Source organism: Ambystoma mexicanum, chromosome 10 (assembly GCF_040938575.1).
Source record: "Ambystoma mexicanum isolate Mex_15411 chromosome 10, UKY_AmexF1_1, whole genome shotgun sequence".
Lineage (NCBI taxonomy): Eukaryota > Metazoa > Chordata > Amphibia > Caudata > Ambystomatidae > Ambystoma > Ambystoma mexicanum.
Window position 1 is genome coordinate 341,091,867 of NC_090932.1, and position 24,452 is coordinate 341,116,318.

General features: G+C 46.1%; 1 protein-coding gene across 2 annotated transcripts in view; it reads right to left on the reverse strand.

Moving 5' to 3' along the window:
* ASH2L (ASH2 like, histone lysine methyltransferase complex subunit) overlaps positions 1–24,452 on the reverse strand; it is a 1,246,012-nt gene that overhangs the window by 1,081,337 nt on the left and 140,223 nt on the right. For both annotated transcript variants that reach the window (XM_069617945.1, XM_069617946.1), the window contains exon 5: positions 16,124–16,218. In XM_069617945.1, the coding sequence (XP_069474046.1) occupies positions 16,124–16,218 (95 nt within the window). The remainder of the gene's footprint in view (positions 1–16,123; positions 16,219–24,452) is intronic.

Sequence of the window (24,452 nt, forward strand, 5' to 3'; positions counted from 1 at the left end):
TGCACTGCATGTCCTGTTTCAGTTACTGCATTCTATGGTCGAACCAGATGAGAGGATGGTGATAAAAAGGTTGGTGGAAAACAAGGAAATAAATATTATAAACACATATGCCCCGAATCAGGACACAGCGGCATATTTTAGAACCCTATATAACAAATTTTGCCGGAGCCTAGGGGGGCCAGTGATTTGGGGAGGAGACTTTAATTGTGTGCTAAACCCAAAAATAGATAGATCGGATATCAAAATAGATAGACCCACCCCATCTGCTAGGACATTGCAGTCACTGGTAGCGGATTTCGGGTTGGGGGGATGCGTGGAGGTTGCACCATCCACAGGACAGACAATATTTGCACTATTCAGCCCCCCAGAACCTGCACACTAGACTGGACTACGCGTTTGTCACGCGTGAATTAATGGTAGACATAATGCAGACAGAATATAAAGCAAGGCTCCTTTCAGACCATTCGCCGCTGATATTAGTATGGCAATATCGACCTCCGAGAGCGAAGATACCGACATGGCACCTCCGAGCAGAAGCGTTAAAAGACAACGTTTTTAGGGAAGACATGAGGGAGAAAATAATAAGTTATTTCGAGATCAACACCAGCAGCGTGGAGACAGCGGGTATGCTCTGGGAAGCTTTTAAAGTAGTAGTGAGGGGGATAGCTATAGCCAAGTCCAAGGGGCTACAAGGAGGGATTTTGGCTGAATTACAAGAAGCGGAAGTGCAGCTAGAATCAGCATTGAAAAGGGGAAGTAACACTAAGGAAGATGATGAAACAATACTTGGGCTGCAACAGAAATGCGCGGGATACTGGGAAAGGCTGTGCAACCTAAATTATAAAAATATAGAGAGGCAGCATGCAGGGGGGGACAAACCAGGGAGAGTCCTGGCATGGCTATATAAAAGCGAGACTCCCGGACCCACAATCAGAACGACAGCGAAAGATGATGGGGGTATAACGGACACTCAAGAGGGAGTTAATCAGGAATTTGCAGAGTATTACCGCACCTTGTACGGAGATGCGGAGGAAAGTGACAGCAGAGAAATAAGAGATACACTGGAAGATATATTACTGCCGCAGATTAGCGTAGAGGAGCGAGAGGAGCTAGATGCACCGATCACTCTAGAAGAACTGGAAGAGTTAGCAAGGCAACTACCCACTAGTAAGACCCCATGTTCAGACGGGCTCCCCAGTGAATTCTATAAAACGTACAAAAATGAGATGCTCCCCTCAGCCCCCAGTTTTCAGAGATGCTAAATGAGGCATATGAGGCTGGAAGACTGCCAGAGTCTCAGAGAGGCGATTATTATACCACTCCCCAAACCCAATAAGCCGGTGGGCGAGTGCGGTTCTTACAGACCCTTGTCGATGTTGAACCAGGACAGTAAAATATTGACGGCGGTCCTGGCAAACAGAATGAGGAGACTCATTAACAAATTAATACACCCCGATCAGACAGGCTATGTCCCCAACAGGAACATATCCAACAATCTTGGGCGACTCCATCAGGTCATTGAACATGCAAATGGAGATGCGGGTGAGATGGCAATAGTTTCACTGGACGCGATAAAGGCATTTGACTCGGTCAAATGGCCATGGCTGATTGCGGCCCTGTCCAATTACGGAATAGGGCCGGGCGATCTCAAATGGGCCAAATTATTATATAGCGCGCCGCTGGCCAGGGTGAAGACAGGAGCGGTAGAGGCACTAGGCAGGGATGCCCGTGGTCCCCCATGTTGTATATCTTGGCCTTGGAACCACTGGTGATATACCTAAGGCAGCAGTATGACATAGCAGGCATCACCATACGGTGGGAACCGCATTTAATTTCCTTGTACGCTGACGATGTGTTGTTGTATTTACGCTACCCGGAAGAAAACCTCCAGTATGTCCTGGAAGTGATGGTGCGCTTTGCAAGGCTTTCAGGTATAGCTGTGAACCCCATAAAATGTAGCATATTTCCACTGGGTAGATATAGAGGGGTCCCGATAGAGCGGTTACCAGTCTTGCAGATACCATGGGAGGTCAGTATGTTCCGATATCTCGGGATAGACATATCATACGGTGGAGGCGGAGCATCAATGCAACACTGAGAAAGCGGTCAGGAATATTGAAAGCAGTATGAAGTTCTGGGTGAAGCTCCCCTTGGCGATGATGGGAAGAGGGGCGATGCTCAAGATGGTGGTCCTGCCCAGACTGTTGCATTATTTCGGGAATATCCCATATTTGATACCTAGGAGATTCTTTGCCAGAATAGACAGCATATGCAGGGAATTCCTCTGGCATGGGACAAGGAACAGAGTGGCCCTCCGGAAGCTACAAAACTCATACGACAAGGGGGGCATTAAACTACCAAACTATGAAATTTATTACATAGCAAGTCAACTACAATATGTAGTTAAATGGCTCTCTGAGGAGCCGACCTCGCAATCCAGGCTGTTCAGACTGAACTATGCCCCATATTTCCTAAAAGAAATGATATGGCTACCCAGAGTGAATGTGGAGGGACGCTCGAGGATGATGACACTAGGGTGGGAGATATGGAGGAGAGCATATCAGATAATAGAGAACCCATCCCGTGTTCCCCACAGGTTCCATTAGTCGCTCTGGCGGGGAACGAAAAGCAATTAAGGCTAATGATCACGAAGCACTGGGAAACGGTGGGGATAGTAACAATGGGTGACATGTGGCAAGAGGGGAGTATAAAGGGCTTTGAAGGGCTGGTGGAGGAAACGGGTTACACACGGGGCAGTATATCACATATCATAGGGTGGTGCAGAGAATTAAAGAGACATGGTCCGGAGTAGTATTGGCAGAAGAACCGGACGCCACTATAGATATAATATATGACATAGCGGAGGAGGGTCATGAAATATCTAGAATATATGAGCTAATGATGACCAAAGCGGGGAAGGAAGTGGTACAACTTAGACAGGACTGGGAAGAAGAAGTGGGCGCCCCAATGAGTGATGAGATGTGGGAGCGGGCACAAAGATATCACAAAAAAGTGTCAAGAAATGCTAGATTACAACAGATGCAATTATATATAACACACAGGGCGTATACGACACCCCAATGGATAGCCAAATTCAAAAATGCAGGACGACAATCATGCCCCAAATGTGACGAAGAAAATGCTGGTATGGTGCACATGTTTTGGTCATGCCCGATAATAGAGAGATTCTGGGGAGAAATAGCATATAGGATGGAAGAGAAAGGGATCAAAATGGCGGTGGACACAGTGTGGGCCTGCCTGACAGGAGGGTTTCCCAGACCACGCAAACTCAAGCATGTGAGTAAATTGAAAGACCTAGCGTATGTACTAGCGAAGAGAAGAATTGCTATGGGGTGGAAGGCATTGCGAGATGGGGAAACAGAACAAGAGGGAGAGTAGGCTCGGAGGGGTGGGTGGGAATGGGTGAAACAGTGGACACGGATAAAACAACGTATATTCAAACATTGTTGTAAGCACTACAAGTTTGGTTTGTGTTGGTTGTTGAAATAAAATCAATACAAATTGTTTAAAAAAAATAAAAACATAATGGTGTTTAAAACCGGTATTAGATGTGCTGTAATTCTTGTTAACATTCTCAAATACTCAAAGGTAAGGTCTCATTTACATGTTCAGAAAGCACCAGTTGGCATTAGGAGGCAAAAGTATCTCTTCGTAGCTGTTGGTTTCAAGCTAACCAGGCTCTACTATGCAAGGAGGAGGAGCTAAATAGCTCCCAGCTCCCCTCAGTTTCGAACCCTGTGCTGAATATGTAAGGCAGAGCTTTCCACTGAATTCCCCTTTGAGTTACCTGGTCAAATAGTGTAGCACAAAGATGCGTAGATATGTATTATATTCACATTTGAATATTCTACCAGTGCTAGAGTATACAGGTGCATGGAATAGAATACCAAGAGAAAAACATAAGATTATGCACTACATACATAGAAACACCAAGGCATATCCTTACTGGCTGCGAAGCATTGCTTCTCCAGTATAGAAAAGGTTTTTTACATTTTTTTATTATACTTGGTTTAACTGAGTTATCAGTTTTTACAAGTGTTGCGTCATCAGAACAGAGTTTGAAAGATGGCATGCAGTGCACCTGTTTGAAATTTGATCGTTTGGATAACTGGGTAAAGAGCTCCTAGCCCAAATGATGGCCTAGCATTTGTTATCCAGGTTCAAACTTTCCAGACAATTTGCTACAGCGATTACCGATTTGGTGGTTGTGGCATTCATCAGAAAACTCCACCAGTAATCTTCGTTTTGTAATCTGAATTCCATGAACAGATGTCCCATAAACTTACTGCTCTCTTCCACCAAACCCTGGCACTGGATAAGTAGGTGTCTTATATTTTCCGTTGTTTTGTCTCCTTCACAGAACCTACATTTGTCTTCTGTTGAGATTCCCCTAATTTTCTGGATTTCGTTGGTTTTCAGCAGATTTAACCGAGCTCTTAAAAAGGTTGAACGAAGTCTCTTCTAAGGAAATTTGATGAGGTAGGGCATAGGTTGGTTTAACTTCCGGACGTCCAATGGTAGATTTTTAGTGAGTTTGTTGTTCTCCGCCTTATCAAATGTCTGACACCAGTCCCATTCTTTTAGTTTTTTTGCCGTCTTTCTTGGATTGTAAAAAGTTCATTTTCAGAGCTACAGATTTCTTCTAAGAGGCAAATGCTTCTGGTCTTCCATTCTCGCAGCATCACATTGGAGCCTTTATTCATTTCTTCCCACATAAGTTCAAATAGTGGTTGGGTTAACATTTGGATTTTTCTGAAAAGCATCAAACCATTTAACTTCACTGTGCCTTTCAATGAGGTAAGGCTGAGCTCTTTTCTCACTACTGAAATTGTAGTAGAAGAAGGCAAAATCAAGAGTTTCCTCTAGTAATACGTTTTTGCCAAACTTGCAGTGGGATCATCGGCATGGATTCGGTGCTCTAAACTGTCGCCGGATCAACCTTTGCTTTATATAAATTTATTGAAGCTTGAAGGGAAAAGCGTCCAAATTGCTTGTCCATTCTCATTGCTTGAACCGTAAGGATCTTGATTTTCGTGAACAGAAAGTCCTGCATTGGAAGTTCTTTTTGATGCAGATTGAAGATCACTCCAAGGTACCTAAAACTCTTTACTGTTTCCAGGGCGCATGCTTCTAGAAAATGAGACTTTGTTTTTTTTTTTGGCTGTTTTCTCGAGAATCATCACTTTTGTTTTCATATTGTTGATCTCAAGATCATTTAGTTTGAGGTATTTCTGTAGGTTCAGCAATTTCCTTTGTAATCCAACTCCTGTTTGGTCTTTGAGAATGATGTCGACTGCATAGACCAATCTATATATTTTTTCTTTCCCAACTGATGGGGGGAAAAGTTTGGATGTACGTTTCCATTTTGCTGATATCGCCGATATAGGCATTATAGAGTGCCGGTGCCAGGGGACAGCCTTGCTTTACTCCTCTAAAGGTCAAGATTTTTCCAGACAATAGACCTGTTCTACTCAAGCACACCCTCATCGATTGTCAGTGTGTAGTTTCCTGATCGGGTTCAATATAGAGTCCGGACAGTGCCATTTGTATAATTTCTCCTAGAGTTTTTCCAGATTTACCTTATCAAAGGCCTGGGAGAGATCTATGAAGGCCAGTGCAATTTTAGGGGCTCCTTCCAAAACCTTTGCTTTTAGGATACTCAGGATAAAGATGTTTGCTGCTGTCCCCATGTTTTTTGTAAAGCCTGTTTGGAAAGCGTCGTGCCCCTTTGAGGTGAATACCCATGCTTTGAACTTGTCAAGGAGGAAGGATCCAAAGATTTTGCCAATTGTGTCAAGTAGGGCGATGGAGCGATAGATGGTAGGTTCGCCCCATCACCTTTTTTGTGAATAGGTACAACGTTGGGGGCTTTCCAAGATTGGGGAATTGATCGCGAAATAGCACAGTTTTTGAAGATTTCTACGATCAAGACAGCCCAATCCTCAGTGTTTGATTTTAGGTCTACGTTGGAGATCCCATGTTTTCAGTTTGGCGATCTTATCACATATTGACTCAGTGTTTTGTTCGACGTCCCACATTTTAGATTTCATTGGTTGGGCAATGGACGTGACCGTTGGCAACTCGAACAACTTTAGAAGTACGTGATCCATCTTTTTTCGGGCACATGATTTGATATTGCCTCTTGCGTTTCTCTTCCCTTTGTGTTGATCAGTGACCAGAATCAGATTCAGTTTTTTTCTGAATCCTGTTGGTATAAATTAATTTGGTGGAATTTTAGCCAATGCTTGTACTTATTTTTTTCTTATCTAGCTGGTTCCATGTTAGCCACTGTTTTTTTTTGCTTTTCTTGTTGCCATCCTCACTTTTCTTCTTTTTAGTTTTAATAGTTGATCATTCACGTGGCTGTGGGCTGTATGAGGTTTGTTACCCTTCCTTTGAAGGTACGGGACTAGCAAGGGCCGGTAGTCTGGGATCAGCTCTCTATGCAAAGCTTTTTCTGCTAGACCAACCTGTTGGTAACTTCTTGTGATTTCTTTTATTGACGTTAAGTTTAGCCTCCGTTTTGTCCCTCCCTTGTTGACTTCCAAGTTGTATTTAATTTTTCTCTGTGCAGGGGTTTAAAGGTATATCCAAGTCCCATTCAGTTTGCAAGAGATTGTGGTCACTATGTAGCGTTTTCACAACTTCAAATGCCGTTATATTTGGCAGCAGGTCTCGAGACATAAGCGTGGTCTAGATTTGCTTTGCAATTTTCAAATTCCCAAGTCGGTGGATTGTTTTGAGGTTTTGGTATTACGTTGTGTAAGTCTCTTACATCCATGCTTGGGCCCACTGTGCAACTCTATGATTTAGGCTTTTTGTGTCTTCCTTTGGGTCTTTACAATCGAAAGTTGCGTTCAGGTCGCCACATATTATTGTATGATCGATCTTGAACTCTTAGGAGGCGTTGTCTAATATTTTTTCGATCTTCCTTGTGAGGGCAGTGTTCACTTCTTCTTTTGGATTCCAATAGAGGTTAAGTAGCAGATACAGTTTGTTTCTCCTTTCTTTGACTCCGATTAAATCTCCTCTGTAAAGGATCACAATTGCCAAGATGAAAGGGTCTTTAACCAGGATTTTTTCAATCTCCAAGTTGCTTCCCGTTCTAACTGTGCAGATCAGCCCCGCCCGCGGGCGACCCGTAGGTCCTTTAATAGCCGATGAGAAAGCAATCTCGCAACCGTCAATTGCCGGTTGTTGCCACACCCAGGTCTCCTGCAGGCACAAGATGTCGAAATCTCCCAAATTTAAATCCGAGGGCCTCATAAGGTGTGAGAAGCCACAAGTGTTCCATGAACCCATAATTATCTTGTTTGATGTTGTTCTAGGACGGTTCCTTTTTGTTTTGTACCCCTCGATTGAATTAGGGTCTTTTTGTGGCTATGAACTCTGTTTGAGGGCCAACGCTTTCGTTAGCCAATCCCATTGCTTTAGGTCCTTTTTTATAATGTTTTGTCTTAGTTTGGCGTTAAACTCTGTCTGCTTTTGGGTCTGTTTTGATCTATGGTGATTTCCCAATTTTTTCGCAGCCCGTGAGGGACCCTCTCCTTTTCCAAGGATAGTTCTCTGCATCGTTTTTCTTCAACTTGAATCTCTTCTTTGTGCCGACCCCAGACCTCTCACCGGTCTTGTCCAGGGGTATTATTATACCCTTGTTTCTCTTGCTCCTGTTGGACTTTCCTTGATCTTATCTTTTCTCTTGAGTTAGATCGATGGCACCTTTGGACTGGATTTGGTCGGTAGTCGGTACTTTTCTTGGTTTCCCCTCTCACTGATTTTTCATTTATCTCCCTCGAACCTTGACACTTGGCACGGTTCGCTCTTCTGTTTTTATGCGTTAGATCAATTCCCGTTACCCAAATGGACCTATCGCTTTTTCTATGGACGTTCTTTCTCTTCTCACTCCCTTGATGCTCCACTTCCATTAGGTCGAGTGCTATAGCTTTTAGCTTGTATCTAGCTTCTCTTAATGTTTTTCCAACTGATCGTGATGTTATGTGCAGGTAGACTTTGTCTGTTTCTTTCTCATCTAAAAACTCTATTATGTCAATATCATCTGAACCTAATGTTCTTAGGGTATGTATTTGGTGGAAGAGTGCTAGTATTGATCTTCGATTTAGGATTTTGCCACCTTCTGTTCGCTACAGTTTTTGTAGTTCTCTCTGTTCTTGTCATTCGAGCTCTCTTCTCCTGCCTTGCGCCTTGAGCCCTCGATGTTGACCTTTTAGGGGGTTGTCTTTGGTCCCGAGATCTTCTTGTGGGGTATTGTTTGATATGTACTCAAGATTTCCATTGTGTGGGTCCTCTCCTCTCTCTACTAGTTGAGCCCTGCTCGTTTAGCGAGGGTCTCTTTCTGTCCCCATAGTGTATAGATGGTCGCTTTCTGGAATACCTCCCTGCCCCTCTATTTTTATACCCAGTCTTTTTTTTCAATAATTTGAGTTTGTCCCCTTTTTTCAATTGTTTTGTTCTTTTTTTCCTCCAATGTGACGAAGATTGGTGATTGTGGGTCACGGATGGTCCACAAGAGACAGTGAGTGTTTTACAAGTCTAAGTGTAAAACACTCAGTCTTTTTTCCAGGATTGTGTAAATTGTACTCTATGTTTTACCTGTTCATTTGTTAGGACCCCTGTCTTGTACCTGGACAGTAGGATATGTACTGTGTAGATTTTATATACTTCACCCAAAGCAGTGCATCTTGGCTGCATACCCATTGCATTTCACATTGCTCTACAAATGCATCAAATGGGTTTCTGTGTTGTGTCTCTCAGCAGACCTTTGTATGTGGTTGTTTCAAACTAAAATAGAAAAATGTTGAAACAACTGAGGTGTGTAATCGTAATTTATTTGTGTGATTTGTTTTTCTCACGTGTTCAAGGGTTTGTTTCACTGACCCTTTCATTTGTGTTTGATGGAGATTCTGTATAGACTTTAGAAGAATGCCATCTCTGCCTTTGACGCTTACCCAATGCCCCATATTGACGATCTGATAGACCGGCTGGGTAATGCGGTCTACCTTTTTATGATAGATCTAACAAAAGGGTGTTGACAAGTCCCTTTGCATGGACTAGATAAAGAAAAAACTGCCTTTGCCACTCCCATCGGGTTGTTTCAATTTAAAGTCCCACCTTTTGGCCTGCATAAAATCCTACAACCATACTCAGAATTTTGCAGAGCCTATATAGAAAACATTGTAACCCATAGCCGGACATGGAAAGACCATTTGTACCACCTTTACACAGTCATGAGAGTGCCACGGAAAGCAGGGTGGATCTCTAAACCCAGAAAATGCAAACTGGCCCAATCCATGGTTAAGTATTTGGGGTTCTTTGTGGGTAATGGCACTGTCCAACCACAGCAAGAGAGGGCAAGAGCTGTTTTCGATACCCCCACTCCAAAAACTAAGAAAGCTCTAAGGGCCTTTTTGGGACTAATCGGGTACTACTGTAGGTTATTCCAGATTTCTCCAGCAAAACATCTAGACTGATGGACAAATTGAAAAATGCCAAGCCCCAAAAGATCCGGTGGGAATAAGATGAGATCTGTTATACGACCTTGAAGCAAGCCCTATGCCAAAGCCTCATTTTGAAAGTTGCAGATTTTTCAAAAGAATTTATCCTCCAGACCGATGCTTCCTTAATTGGATTAGGAGCTGTTCCGTCGCAAAACCACGATGTTCTGCAACACTCCATTTTCTCATCAAGTTAGAGGCACTGGCAATTAAGTGGGCAGTGATTCAATTAAAGTATGATCTCCTGGGTGGTACATGTCGCCAAATAACAGACCACTCTCCGCTAGTTTAGATCAGTCAGAGGAAGGAATCCAACTCCTCGAGTAATGCAGCGATTGCTGGACTTCAACCTTACTGCTTCGCAGTTGAACACTGCAAAAGCTGAGAGCAAGGTAGTGTAGACTTCCTCTCCCGGTTTCCCTGTGAAGCACCCCGGGCCAACCCGCAATGGGGGAAGGGTATGTGAGAAACCTTAGGGTATCCTCACTCTTACTTCCCCTGGATCCTCTCCGGTAGCCAGGGAAAGTACATTGCTTTTGGATCCTGAACCTGGGGGTGGAGAACTGAGGGAGTACCAACTGGGTGGAGGGTCTTTGGGGATTGGGAATGGGGTGCCCACAGGCGAGACATGGTATCTCCCTTTTCCTATTGAAGACCAACCTAACCCTCCCCTGGACATTGAAGGCTATTGTAAAACCTATCCCCTCATCTCCCCACATTTTACCTCCGGCAGTACTGGGACAAGGAAGAGGCGGCGACTAAGACTAATGAACACTAAAACATAATTTCCCTACTCTAGTACTGGGACGAGGAAGGTGCCTGCAGAGTGCGTCAAAGGTCAAGCATGTCCCTTTAACTATAGTCAGACAAACCCAATTGAGAGTCCACACCTGCAACCCATAAAGTGGTTTCCAAATCCATAAAGGGAGACCAAAGGAACAGCAAAGGGAGCAACAGGAAGGCCTGTGTGGGAGAGACCAGCAGGGGACCCTTCTCGTGAGGAGGCAGGGTGGTGGGTCCGGAGGAGAAGCCAGGACACTGATAGATGTCTCAGAGATCCTGTGGAGCCCAGAGCGAGTCAGGCTGTTGGGCTGTGTGAGAAACCTGAGGGCGTTCTCACCAGTAGTTCCTGTGGGAATTCTGTGAAGAGGCGACTAGGAGCAATGCAGATTCCCTATGGTAATACCATTTTGGTACTGGGACGAAGAAGAAAGGTGTAGAGGCATGTAGGTATGAGGATCAGGCATGTCCCACTAATAAGTTTTTGCAAAGTCAGGCAATTGAGAATAATTGGGTCCACATGAAATCTCTCGAACATCAAAGAACATTTAAAAAGGTGGCATTCACACAAGGAAGTAGAGAGGTGCAGGAGAGAAGCTGCAGGTCCAACAGAGAACGTGAAGAGAGCCGTGCAGAGGGGACGAGAAGCTGAGATGCCATTTGCAGAGTTCCCGGGTGTTACGATCCGACCCTGGCGGGTATGGGAATCGCTGGAGGGTGTACTGACTGTTCCGTCACAGTGTGTGAAGCAGCGGTCTAGTCTCTCATCATGGCCGCCACCATCACTATATCCTTTCACCAGGATTCCATTCGGGCGCATTGCAACTCCTTTTAGACGCTAGTGTTTTGTAAAACAGCATTTTGTTCTTTCCTCCTGTCCTCAGTACCTTCCGTTTCCCTTCCCCCCTGCTCCTTTTCTTGCTTTCCTGTCCTTTCCGTGCCCCGGGGGGAAACCCTCCTCTCGAAATGTGGTTATTTCCCAGACTCCAGCGGACATCGTCCTTCCGGAATTGCACATGTTTTATCGTACAGCATTCCAGCCCTACTCCTATTGCATGCTGGGACCGGTAGTGCAAGTTCCTGTTTGAGCTATGGCAGCTCAGTCTTCAACGGATTTCACATCGCCGAATGCCACACAGCTACAACCACCACAAGTGTCATCACCAGGGTTTTTTAGCCTTTGCTTTTCCCTGGTCTGGGGTGGGCTTGTCGGAATCCCGGCTGCCGGTCAGACTGCCTACTAGGAAAAGTGGCCTCCGTGGGGAGCCCGTCCTTACCTCTTCAAGAAGAAAGAAAAGCAAGGAAAGAAGAACGTTACCAGTGCCTGGAGAGAAAGAAAGATACCTCATCCGAAGAGCCCTCAGACGACCTATAAAGACCCCAGGTGTGGAGTGGGCTAGTGAGAAGGGTATTGATCTTGGTAACAAACCTGCAATGCGAGACCGGGATTCCAGCAGGGGGAGCAGTGCCAGTCTGGAAAAGCCCTTGCGGGGAAGAGGCAAAGCACGACCGATGTGGAGGAAGCGGAGGCGGAGTCCAGCACAGAGGCCGGGGGAGTGATGCAAAGACACCCGGCAGTGCAGGAGTGATCGTCCGGTAAGTGTCTGTAGCAACGCAAGACTCCCGGATACTCTGCGAGGGGGCTGTTAAGCCAGACACTCACCAAAAGGCACACAGCATGTTATGTCAAGTGGAATGCTTAAGTTTTGAATGGCGATCATCCAGAAAGATTGAATGCATGAAACCCCCAACAGACTTCCTTCAGATTTCTTTAGGCAGGGAAATCCCGCCATAGCATAGGGTTAGTCAAGCGTTACACCATTCTGATCATACTGAAATTACACACCATCTTTGTCATCTCTCTTGATACCATTTCTGTCTCACAGCTGCCACAGGTGTGGGAGCCTCCATGCTTGAGGGAAAGCAGCTGGAGCAGCGAGCAAGAGAGAATGAGAGGACACTATCTTGGTCTGTGGAGCAGAAGCGGAGCCGCCAGTGTGCATCAGGAAGCACCCAGAGAGTGAACGGGGCTCACAGAGACCGGCCCGCAAGCCTGTGAAGCCAACTGGAAGCAGAGTAGACGAATGCGGAGTACCGGTGTGTGCAAGGGAAGGGCACTCAGAGCCGGGGGGGCTCCGATAGGGCTTTGCATAAGCACTGAAGTGCTGTGGGCTACATTGACCCACTCAGCAGAATTCCCATCCATAACCAAGCTGCGCTTCTGCGGTCAACAGCAAAATGGCTGTGCTGGCTCCTTGGAGCACCACTGCATCAAAAACGCGTTTGGCAGCAACAAAAGGATGGCTGCACCATTTTGCCAAACACCTATTGGGCGAGTTGGAACAGGGAGCAGAGAAAAGTGCCAGTGTGTGTTCTTGTGTGCACCAAAATAAGTGAATTGAAAAAGACAGCACTGCTCAGCTGCTTGCAAAACTATGAATAGGACCAAAGGGCCACATATCACAGGCTCATCAGACTTTTGTCTGGGAAGAGTCATCTTACAATAGAGATTCTGGGACACCAACCTGTGAAGTGAGGAAGTGGCAATAAACATTCAATCAAACTGGGAAACCCCCATGGCCACCCTGGGCTGAAATGACAGTTGGTGGTAGCTGAGAAAACAAATGGGCGAAGTGAAGGACAAAAGCCAGCCCCATTTGTTTCAAAAGACTATTTTGATTAAGAAACTTTTAATACTTTTATCTTTGCAACAGGACTTCGCAGGAACGTAAAAAGTTAACAGTATAAATGTAATTTTGTGGTTTTTAATTTAAGACGTTGCAGCCTTCACTACCATATTGGTAACAGAAATGGCAGATCATTGCATATTCTAAGGAAAGATGTACATAATGCCACTTTGAAATTCAATACTGATATGCCTAATAATAATCTATACACATGTATAAAGTTATAGAATGTTAGTCCGAATATTTCTTACTGAAAACCATGAAAAATTGTTAAGTGGACGAAACAAAGTCTTACAAACTGGAGAGTTGAACTGGCACGCTCTGCATAAAATCTGTACATGTGATTTGTTAAAGTGCCACAACTGTACAAATGTGTAAATTATATTAAGACTGACTTTTGGCCAACAAGTCTGTGGGAAGGCTTTGCACGTCATAAAGTCCAGCTCCATAAACTGAGTCACCTCCTAGGGGAGGCAACCAACATTGGTTGCCCTATCCGGGTCTTGGGGGTAGGCCTAGCTCAGTTCTGCCCACCAATAATTCTATGATGTCACTGTCATATAAAGAAGGGTGGCTGACAGAACCCTAGACACACTCTTCCCCTGAATTTCCAGCGCCTGCGTATCCTGACATTCCAGATCCACCTTTGCAAGATTCCAGACTCTACTGCAAGGCCAAAGCATAGCTGATCCTATCCCAGCAAGGCCAAAGCATAGCTGATCCTATCCAGCAACGCCTTGATCCAAAAATCCCACTAAAACCCCATAACAAAATCCCACCAACTTCAGGGAGAAAGGGGAAAGGTGGCTGAGCCCGCTGTGGGATTTTCCAGTGCTGCCTGCTTGCCCCGCTTACCCACTCCATCCCGCTGAGGCGTCGCTGTGCCGTGACCAGACCTTTGCCCAGCTGTCTTTTGCCAGGAGAGCCCGCTATCTGGTGACCAGAGCATTGGAGTCCAGAACCCGGTTGGCTGTTCCCAATCCCAAATCCAAGAGCGGATTGTGAGTATTTCCCCTCCCATAGCAATCCATAGCCTACCCCATCTTGATACTTTGTCTTTGTTCTGCTCTCTAAGTAATCCTATCCATACCCTGGTAACTTATCCAAAACTGTTAGAATTCTCTGTGCACCCTGTCCTTGTTTTTCCAGTGTTAGCGCAATCCTTTCTTTCACCTCATCTTGTAACTCATTAGCAATATTTGGAATAATTTAAATGAATTCCCACATAGATCTGAACGCGGGGTGAAAGGGTTAAGTTCCAAATTAACCTGGGATCGTACCGTGTCTCTTTAACAATCTAGTCTTAATAATCTAGTTTAGGTAAAACTTTCAAAACCAATTTGCTCTTCTTAATTGCTTCATTTTACCAAAACGGAATCTCCCTTCACCTTGAAAATCTCATCCAGTTCTTCAGCTATAGTCACTCTTTCACATTCATATTGTCCCTGTGATGTGCATCCATCACCCTGCCCAAAAACGGCATTCCGATTTTTTTTTAAACGGGTGAAATATACAAAAACATTGACATTTAAAACTGAAAAAAAAATGTAAATGCAACTTTTCCCCGTGTGATTTCGACTGCATCGTGTTCTTACTTTCAACTTGCTTTTGAACTGTATGCCTTTATTGCTACCTTGACTTGTGATTGCTAGGGTTTATACATTACTACTATTGTGAGAAATCATATTTGCCTCATAGATTTAACCGCACATATTTGTCAATTTCCAAGTGTCATTTTAGGCCATTGCAAAGGGGTTTTCTCTCCTATTTCGCCATCCTTGAAATGTTTTAGGGTCTAGATGAGGAATACGTGGGAGAACACAATCCAATCGAAATAGGACGTCTTCCGTACAACAATCAATACCCTATTAGATACAGTACAGGAGGTGGACCATAGACTTCCTGTCCCCGATGCAACCTACCAGTGGGGTACAGTAGACTTACTTGGCAAGAAACTCACTAGTCTATTTATTGTATTTATTAGGCTTATATAGCGTTTTATACCAAAGCGCTGCACATTAACAACAGGATACATTTAATATAACAATAACAGTAACAAAAGAAGCAAATTACAATTTTGAATCAGTCAACAAAACAGTATGTAGAGCAATTTGACAGAGGGAAGGGGGAGAGAAGTGGAGGAGAGCTAGGAGGGAGAGGGGGGGTAGCAGGAGGAGGAGGCAAGGAAGAGTTGAGGGTGAGGATGGGGGGGAAAAAGAAGGGAGAGGCTTAAGGGGGGGGGGAGAGGGAAAATGAGGGAGAGGGGGAGCTAGAAGAGGGAGGGGTATCATGGCAGGGAATGGAGAAGGAGGGATTTAAGGGAGGTGCGGAAAGAGGAAAAGGTAGGAATAGAGCAGATTGAGAGGTAAGGAGTTCCAGTGGAGGGGGGCCAGGAGTTGGAAGGAGCGGAAACGGGAGGAGGCACAAGGGGAGGGAGGAACAGTGAGGAGGAAGTGGTCAGCGGAACAGAGGGAGCGAGAGGGAGTGTAGAAAGAGAGAAGGGAAGAGAGTTAAGGGGGAGCAAGATTGTGGAGAGATTTGAAGACCTTGCAGAGAAAATGAAATTTAAGTTGAGAGTGAAAGGGGAGCCAGCCAATGGATTATGAATTTATAATACCATTCATAACGTAAGACATCATTAACAGTTTAGAGTGATCTTATAATCACTTTGTATTGACATCAGTACTAGCTAGTTATAAAATTAAGCAAACTTCTGACACCACATAGCACGCAAACCACTGTTGCAACCAAAGTTACCTTTACTAAACACTTTTCTAGGCCCTTTTTCCTCCTTACACAGAAACAATTGATCTTCTGCCGAGGCCTAACCCCTCCCATCCCAGTTCTGAGGCGAACCTACTCTGAACATCTCCCTACAGCAAGGCCTACCCAACCATCACATGGCTCATCCCAACTCCAAGGCCCATTCCCCACCCCCAGTAGAAAATAGGTCTAAAACTTGAAAAAATAATTTGCACATTGACATTTTATATAGTCACAACACAATCTATTGTTGTTCGAGTCCAGATTATATGCTTAAAATATCAAAGCAGAGAAAGTCTAGGGTTTTTATAATGTGAATCAGGTTCAAAGCCTCGACAACAGTAAATAAAAGAAGCCTACCTTGTCTTTGGAGAACATTGTTTTTGGGTGTTCATCCTGGGTCCTGGACTGCCATGTGAGGTTAGCAAGTGCAGTGAGGCACATTTCCTTCAAATCTAGAGGCAAAATAAATGTACATAGAAGAAATACATTAGACAATCAAATCTAACAGAAAACTGGCCATGTACCTTGGGTAACCTACATTTCAAGTAGAATTCAGTCCCATAATTCCACTCTTCCCATATTCAAAATTCCATACAAACTATACCTGTACTTACTGTCAAAGGGTTCTGCCTCAGACAAAGATACAAAGATAGTCGCTTTCAGCTCACTAAGTTGATTAGGGAATGTGTTACAAGAATTTGGCAACTCAAGTGAAAATGGACTCTTCCCAAATAAAACAAAAGGTCAGGATGGTTACCCATAAAGGACATTGGTTCAGACCCTCCCTCTAATGCCTCTTCCACGGGATGAGGTTACTAGTCCATCCTAGTCTCTGAAGCAGTATCCCAGTTTATATATTCAGAAAGGGTTTACCTCACCCCTTCCTGATGCTGCAGGCCTATGGTGCCCAGCGTCAGAATTAGATGCAGTCTTTCCAGGACTCCATAACCATGACTCACTGTTGTAAAGTCTGGTCAGCAGAAAGGTCTGTGGGTGTAGCCAGCAGGGAGAACTGGTGAAGGGTGACCTGGGCTGATTGGGCCCAAGCTTCCTCCCAGATCCTTTGCCCCATCTCCCTGAGCTCACAATTACTTCTCCAACCCTCTCGCTCATCCCACAATCTGGTCCTAGCTAGGCCTGCCCTCCCGTGTTGGCCTTCTCTTCATCTCTGTTCTTCCTTAGTCATCTGAGGCTCTTGTCTTGGCTTTCACCACTAGGGAGGTTACACAATCGTCTACTCCATGTGTCCATAATTGTCACACTTGGTTGTTCTTTCCTGCACTCCTGGGAGGGAACTACAAGCGTGCAATCTTCCAAGAGTACACTTGTTGACAAAGCTCTGCTTCAGCACCAGTTATACTAGTCTTTACTTGAGTGACACAAAGGCAGGCACTTACTTCCCTTGGAACCAGCAGTCACAAGTCTTCAAGACTCCTGCCGTCAAGAATTCTTGTTTGAATCTTAATAGCAGTATACAAGTAGAATATAACAATGTTAAAATACATTTTCCACAATGTTTCATTTTCATATTTCCAGTTCAAAGGATTACTAATTTGGGAATAACGGAACCATCAAAAACAACTGTTAGGGGGGTATTTCAAAGTCACTTATGTAGTGTAGAATACAGAGAAACTAAGGACGACGGAAGCACAGTTGTGTAGTACAGGTAACAGAAAGAGTAAATAAAATGACCCAGACAGGCAAGTACAAAAATAACACTAAATTATTACAGTACTACACTAAGACACTTCAAATATTCAAAGGCAAGTAAAAATGACAGTGCACATACATAGCTCACAGTTGGGTAATACACTATGTGCTACAGACTCCTCTAGTGTAAACAAGAAATTATTCGATGGAAAAAATTGAGAGTAAAGGAGAGTCGTTAAACACATCAGAACATATATGCCTTATATTTATAAGTAGGGTTTCTGGTTTTCAGTGTTTGTTTTCCTAATTCTAGAGGGGTTTTCCAGGGTTTTCATTTTTTTTTCAAAATCTGTGTTCATCAGTGCTTATCCATTGTTTACCTCAACAAAATAAAGTATTTTTCTAGTGCAAACAAAAATGTATCTTTTCTTGCTGCATGTATATTATGCATCATTCTTTTGGAGACAAAGAATGAAAACAGATTATGCTGATACAGCCCTGGTTACCTCAGAGTTCTTGGACCTGTAGTCTTTTATAATGGTAATGGAACTCTACACATACAAACATGTAAAGAATGCAATAAGGACTTCATGGGCACCAGTTGCCTGGTAGAGGGCAAAATAAGAGCACAAAACCCTAAAACATGCAATACCTAAAGTTAAAATAAACCCCGGTGAACAGGAAATGAAGAGAAAGGCACAGGGGGACGGACAGAGGCAGGTTTATATGTATATAAATATTCAGTTTTACATTTCCTTGCAGGACAAAGAACTAAGACAAATTTAAAAAGGCACTTTTTTGGGCCTACGCTTCTCATCACAGATCCCAGTGAAGTCCTTGGTAAATTATAAAGTTTGCATATTTACTAATTGGATGGTTAAATAGGGCCAGGAACCATTTAAAAAGAAAAAAGCTGGATGTTTGTTGATAGGAGTTAGGGATTCCAAATCGCAGATGTAACTGTAATTTTTGCTGAAATCATATCTTTATGTGATCCATTTCCCAAATAGAACTTCAATGGACTAGTATTTGATAATGGAATACAAGATGACCATTCAGGAAAATGTAGACGTGTTGGTAGTGGCATAGTTTGATCCCCCGTGGAAGTCCTTCAAAGATGGCAAGCTGTACCATATTGCCATGCTTAACTCTCGCTCTGCCGCCAAACACTCGTATGACATCTGCAACCTCCTTAAACTCATGGATCTTGATGTGCTCACCATCACGGAGACATGGCTCAAGGACAGCTCTTTCACGAGCATAGACACACTTCGCCCTGAAGGTTACAAGATTCTCTTTGTGCCCAGGCCCAAGGGGACAGGATGGGGAGTGGCCCTGATCTTCCCAGAATGGATACCTGGGTCCCTCAACCCTTTCCACCTTCAAGTGCCTAGTCTGCAGGCTCTCACTCTCTCATAAATCTTCTCTCCTTATGGCCACCTTCTATCGACCACCAGGACAGTCCACTCTCTTCCTATCGGAATGGGCTGATACCGATACCGATACCGATACCACCACCACCACCACTACTACTCCTGGGTGATCTCAACATCCATCTGGACTCTCCAGACTCCTCAGGACCCTTCCGCAACCTATCCGATTCGCTCTCCATTTTACCGTCTGGCTCCACACACACAGCGGGCCACACTTTGGATGCTTTCATCTTTACCAACATCCCTCGCTCTATCACCCTCACTACCCCTCTCTCTTGGACGGACCACTCTGCTCTCATCACACTTGAAGCTCTGCTGTCGCATCGGCACACCCGGCACGGCCACTCTGGCTCAGTCACCAGACCCATGAAAAGTGTGACTGTGGCTGCCTTTGTCTCCACCTACTCTCCACCTCCTACTCCTGCAGTTGACTCCTACCCTGACACAGCCTTCGCCAACGTCAATCTCTCCATCTCCAACACCCTTGATACTCTTGCCCCTGTCATGAGGGTCCGACTGAAGCCTTCCAAAAAGTGCAACTCTGGTACGACTCCGATCTGGCTGCCCTTAAACGCAAGTATAGGGCATCTGAGTGGCAACAGAATTCGTAGTGCAGACCCTCTGACAAACTGGCCTGACACCTCCTTCAAAGGCAATATTGACTCTGGATCCACACCAAGAAAAGAGTATTTATTCAAGCCTGCATTTCCGCGGCATCAAACAACACGGTCAAACTTTTCAAAGTCTGTAAGGAACTGGCCAATCCTGCAGCAGCCTCCTCTTCTATCACAACCACACAGGACCTTTGCTCGGCCCTGGCTGCACACTTCACCGCAAAAAGCCAAGACCTCCTTTCCACCCTCGCCTCCACACCACCTCATTCACCAACACCTCTGTAGCCTCCCTTGGCCCGTCCACCACTTCTCTCACTCCTGTGACACCCGATGAGGTCGCTAGACAAGTCCAGTCTATGAAGGCTTCATCCAAACAGGTGGACCCCTGCCCCTCCAAAACCATGGACATTGACTTGCTCGCTCCAGCCTTGGCTGATCTCTGCAATCTCTCTTTTACCACTGGAGTTTTCCAAACTTTTCTTAAATACTCCCTTGTGCATCCTCTACTTAAGAAACCCTCTGACGACCCCTCCATTCTGGCAAACTACCGCCATATCACTATCACCACTTTCCTGGGCAAACTCCTGGAGAAGCTGGCTATCTCTGCTCACCCTCCACACTGAAACTGTTAGTTGCTTCCACAACCATCAGTCTAGCTTTAGTGCATCCAGAGGCACAAACTGCTCGTCTGAAAATCCGTGAAGACCTGCTCTCAAATCTCGACACCAACACTCCATCTGTCCTCATTCTTGTTGACCTCTCCTCTGCCTTTGACACGGTAAACCACAACATCCTGATCGCACGTCTGCCTGACACCCTGGGAATCACAGGTCAGGCTCTGGCGTGGTTAACCTCCTTCCTTTCCGATCGCACATCCCAGGTGGAACTTGGGACCTTTCTCACCACTATCACTCTTTCAACCTGTGGCGTTTCCCAGGGTTCTAACCTATCCCCCTGGTTCTTCAATGTCTACATTTTTTATAACAAACCAAACATTACAATAATTAGGACTTCCATGTCTAACTAGGTAACATTACAAGCTATATTCTGCAGTCCCACTCCCCCTGCCCACCCAACTTGAGCCATAAAGTCAGCCTGTACATCCTCAGGCGGGTCAATTATCCTTCCCTCGTCCATGTCATCCTCACTGTGATCGGGCTGGGGAGGCCCACCATGGTGGCCACCAATTGCCTCCATTCGAGTAGGGAGTCCTACCTCCTCATCACCTCACCTGCTGACCGCTTCAAACCAAACAGCTGTTTCAGCCTCGGCCCATTTCAAGAGGTCAGCCCACCACAACTCCATACTGGGCCTATGAGCTGCCTTCCAACACATTGCAATCCTCCTTTCGGCCAGGATGTATGCCAAATCCTTCATCTTGCTAATGTGCTTCAGATGACGTGGCCTGGGGAAACCTCCTAGCATACAGGCCCAGGCCGACTCCACCTCCAGCTCCAGCTTGATACCTTTTTCAGCCAGGCATGTCTTCAGTTCAGCCCAAAATCTACCCACCTCCGGATAAGCCCAGAACATGTGTAACATCCCGGCTTCCTCCTCCCCGCACCTGGAGCATCTCTGGATCGTCTGGCCCCCAAACCTAGCAATCTTACTGGGGGGTCAGATATGCCATATGTGTGACGTATAATTGGATTTGTTGGAGCCTCGCGTTTCGGGACACTTTCTTATGGTATCTCTGGGATCTATCCCATAATCCGTCCGTCATAGGTCTCCCACCTCCTCCTCCCAGACCTGTCTCAATGGGGACAATTCCCACCCCACCTTGGACCCGAGTAGCTCGTATATGCGGGATATCTCGTGCCCACCCTCTGAAACATCATATCATTTCCATAGTGGCATCCGGTTGTTCTGTGAGCACCCCCGCCGGCCATTTTTCTCGCACTCGGTTAAATATTCTGGAGTGGGTTATTTGTTGCCCTTTATGCACCCCGGTATCCTCAGTTCCTGGAATTCTAGCACTACTCCATCCTGCCATATTGTCACGCCGCCCCCCACGCTGCCCGCTGCACCTATAAATACAAAGACACGCCCTACCCCGTCTGTGGCCTCCACCCCTCTTGCCACCCGACACACACACCTTGACACATGTACCGTTTTGCCTCCTCGCTTCCTGTACAGCAGGGCACGGCATGGCATGATTGGCAGGACTGGCGTTTATCGCCCTTCACATCGCTGGCAAACGAAGTGGAGACTCCATCGCCGAGACATACGGCGTCCACGGAAACCTGCGCGTCACGGCGCGTCACGGATCACGTGACTCGTGGCGCCTTAGCAACGCCGCAGCGTTTCGTTTCCACACCTCACGTGACTACAGTCACGTGCTTTCTCCCAAGGGTTAAAGGAAGACCGGAAACTGAAGACGTTGCTTCACAGCTGTTTTCGTGTGGATCACGTGACTCTTTCTTCGTTCTAAGGATCTGTGTCCATCGCCTGACCACGGTTTGCCTCACGGACTGTTAAGCTTAGCCCTCATCTGTTTTGGAACTTTGGATTGCCTGCTGACTAGTACGCTTTGCCCAACGGACTGCTCTGTGCTTAACCCTTCACTGGAATTGGAACTTTGATTTACATGTTGCCAAACTACGCTTTGCTCTACGGACTATATTTGTCTCTTAACCCTTCATCTGCCTCGACCTGGATCGCCTGTTTTTTGACCACGGACTGCTTGATTTTCTCTACAGATCACGTACCACTTTAGGATTACGGTCCTGCACTAGGTGTTCACCTACTCTTGCCCTCTGTCTGGCCCAACAACTGTCTGAAGATCAACGCCTCCGTCGGCCTTTCCGGAACCACCCTCAAATCCTCACAGGTACATCGTGCTCTTGTATTTGCATTCAGTATACATTGCCTTGCCCTGTATCCTAACCACATTGCACCTTGCCTTGCAGCGCTCAAGGGGTTCTTCCGGCTGTTCCCACGCCCAGGCTTGCGGACTTCCACCTGTGGCTTCAAAGATCACACACAGTATTTCTGGTGTTGTCAGTGTGATACTTGGGGACAGAGGGGTTGCCCATACTCTGCACGACCATCAAGTTTGTAACACGTATGTCCCCCAGAGTGGCCAGGCCCACGGGTTTCCAATATCTACGGACCCCTGGTATCAATTGGGGGACCTCTCTGCATAGCGCTGCCAGCGGCACCTGCATGGAAAACGGAGCTGGGTATCCTGCCAACCGCCATGCTCTATGCCACACCTCCCAGCCAAGCACCAACAGCCGTGCCATCTCCAGCACCCTACGCCTAGGCAGCCACACCACCTATCTAAGAAAATATGGAGCCGTTCCTTCCACAGTAGCCCGGTTTCCGCCGTTTCTTCCGCAGACAGCCACCTAGCCACGTATTGCAATTGTCCCGCTAGATAATATAACTCAAGGTTCAGCAGGTTTATTAATCCCCCCCACCCCCGTCACACAAATTCTAAAGTTTCCAAGGAGCCACCCTGTTGCTGGAGTTATGCCAAATAAAGCCCCTGCATAAGATAGGAAGACTAACGAAGAAACGCCTGGAGATCACATGCGGGATGTTTACGAAAAAGTGTAACAGTCTGGGCAGGACTACCATCTTGATTAGAGCTGCTCTCCCTATCATAGCCATTGGCAGTCTGGGCCAAAAACCCACACTATTCTTGATGCTTTCCACTGCCTTCACCGTGTTGTGTACTCCAACTTCAGGGTTATGCGGATGACAAGCAACTCTCCTAAAGGCTACCCTCAGCCACCTTCTCTACCTCGCTTATATCCGACTGTCTGCAATTCAGTCATAGTGTGCTGCAAGCTACCTCTGCCTCAGCTCCAGTAAGACTGAGATCGTTTGCATTGGGACTCCTGATCCCGCTTTCCCACTCACTATGGCTGGCCTCCCTTGGCCCTGCGCCCGTACCCACCTGCGAGGAAAAAAAACCTTGGGTCATCTTCGACTCCACTCTCCTTCCCTCACATTTCGGACATAGTCCAACTACCAGCTACACCTCCTCAGAGGTACTTTTCCTTTTCTCACCTTCCCCAGCGGCTCACTGTCTCCAGAGCCCTGGTTCTCTCAAGGTTGGACTACTGCAACAGCCCCTTTCTCAATCTCACTGCCTATGGCCTGTGCCGTCTGCAATTCATCCAAAACAGAACGGCAAGACTTATCCTTGGCCTCAAGCCCAGGGACCGCATCTATCCGGCGCTGAAATCCCTCCACTGGCTCCGCGATGGTGCAAGGATCAAGTTCAAGACCCTCTGCATGGTCCACAAGGCTTACTGGGGCCTGGGACCCATCTGCAATGTTGCCTACCTAAATACTGTCCTTCCTGAGCCATCCGCTCATCCACCTCCAACCTTCTGCGAGTGAGCCGGTTCTCCAAGCAGAGATTTGGAGGGTGATCTTAATCCTCTGCAGGGGCCTCCCTCTGGAATAGCCTCCCTGCCGCACTCCCGTCTTGAGCCGGATCTCCTTAAGTTCCAAAAACTCCTTAGGACATTCCTCTCTCTTCCTTCTCTCTCGCTCTACCCTGCTAACCTTTCTCTCAGCTATATCCCTCTCTCCCTCCTTTTTCACAAAGCCTGCTGACAGGTGTACCTCAGTTTCACAGGTCCCTGCCACACACACCAGTCCTCACACTTGCCTCCAGGCCTTGCACTTGCCTCATCGTTACTGCACTTGGTCAATGACCCTTGAGAGTGGTATTTCTCAGCATTTACCCCAGCTTCTGACTGACTGGGCGCCCTTTGTCCCCCTTCAATCCCCACTTGTCCCTCCCCTCCCCTCCCCTGCACCTGTCTGCGCACTTGCACAATCTGAATGCACCATGCCTTGAAGATTGTCTGTTTTTCCCTTGTCTCCCCTCCTTGCATGGTAGCACCTCACTGCACTTGGAAAAACTGCATAGGAAAAGAAGCAGTGCCATGGATCCTTTACGCAGATGACACGGTTTTGATCGATCGCACCCCCATTGGTCAGCAGCGGTCCCCGGTGATGTCCTCTGTA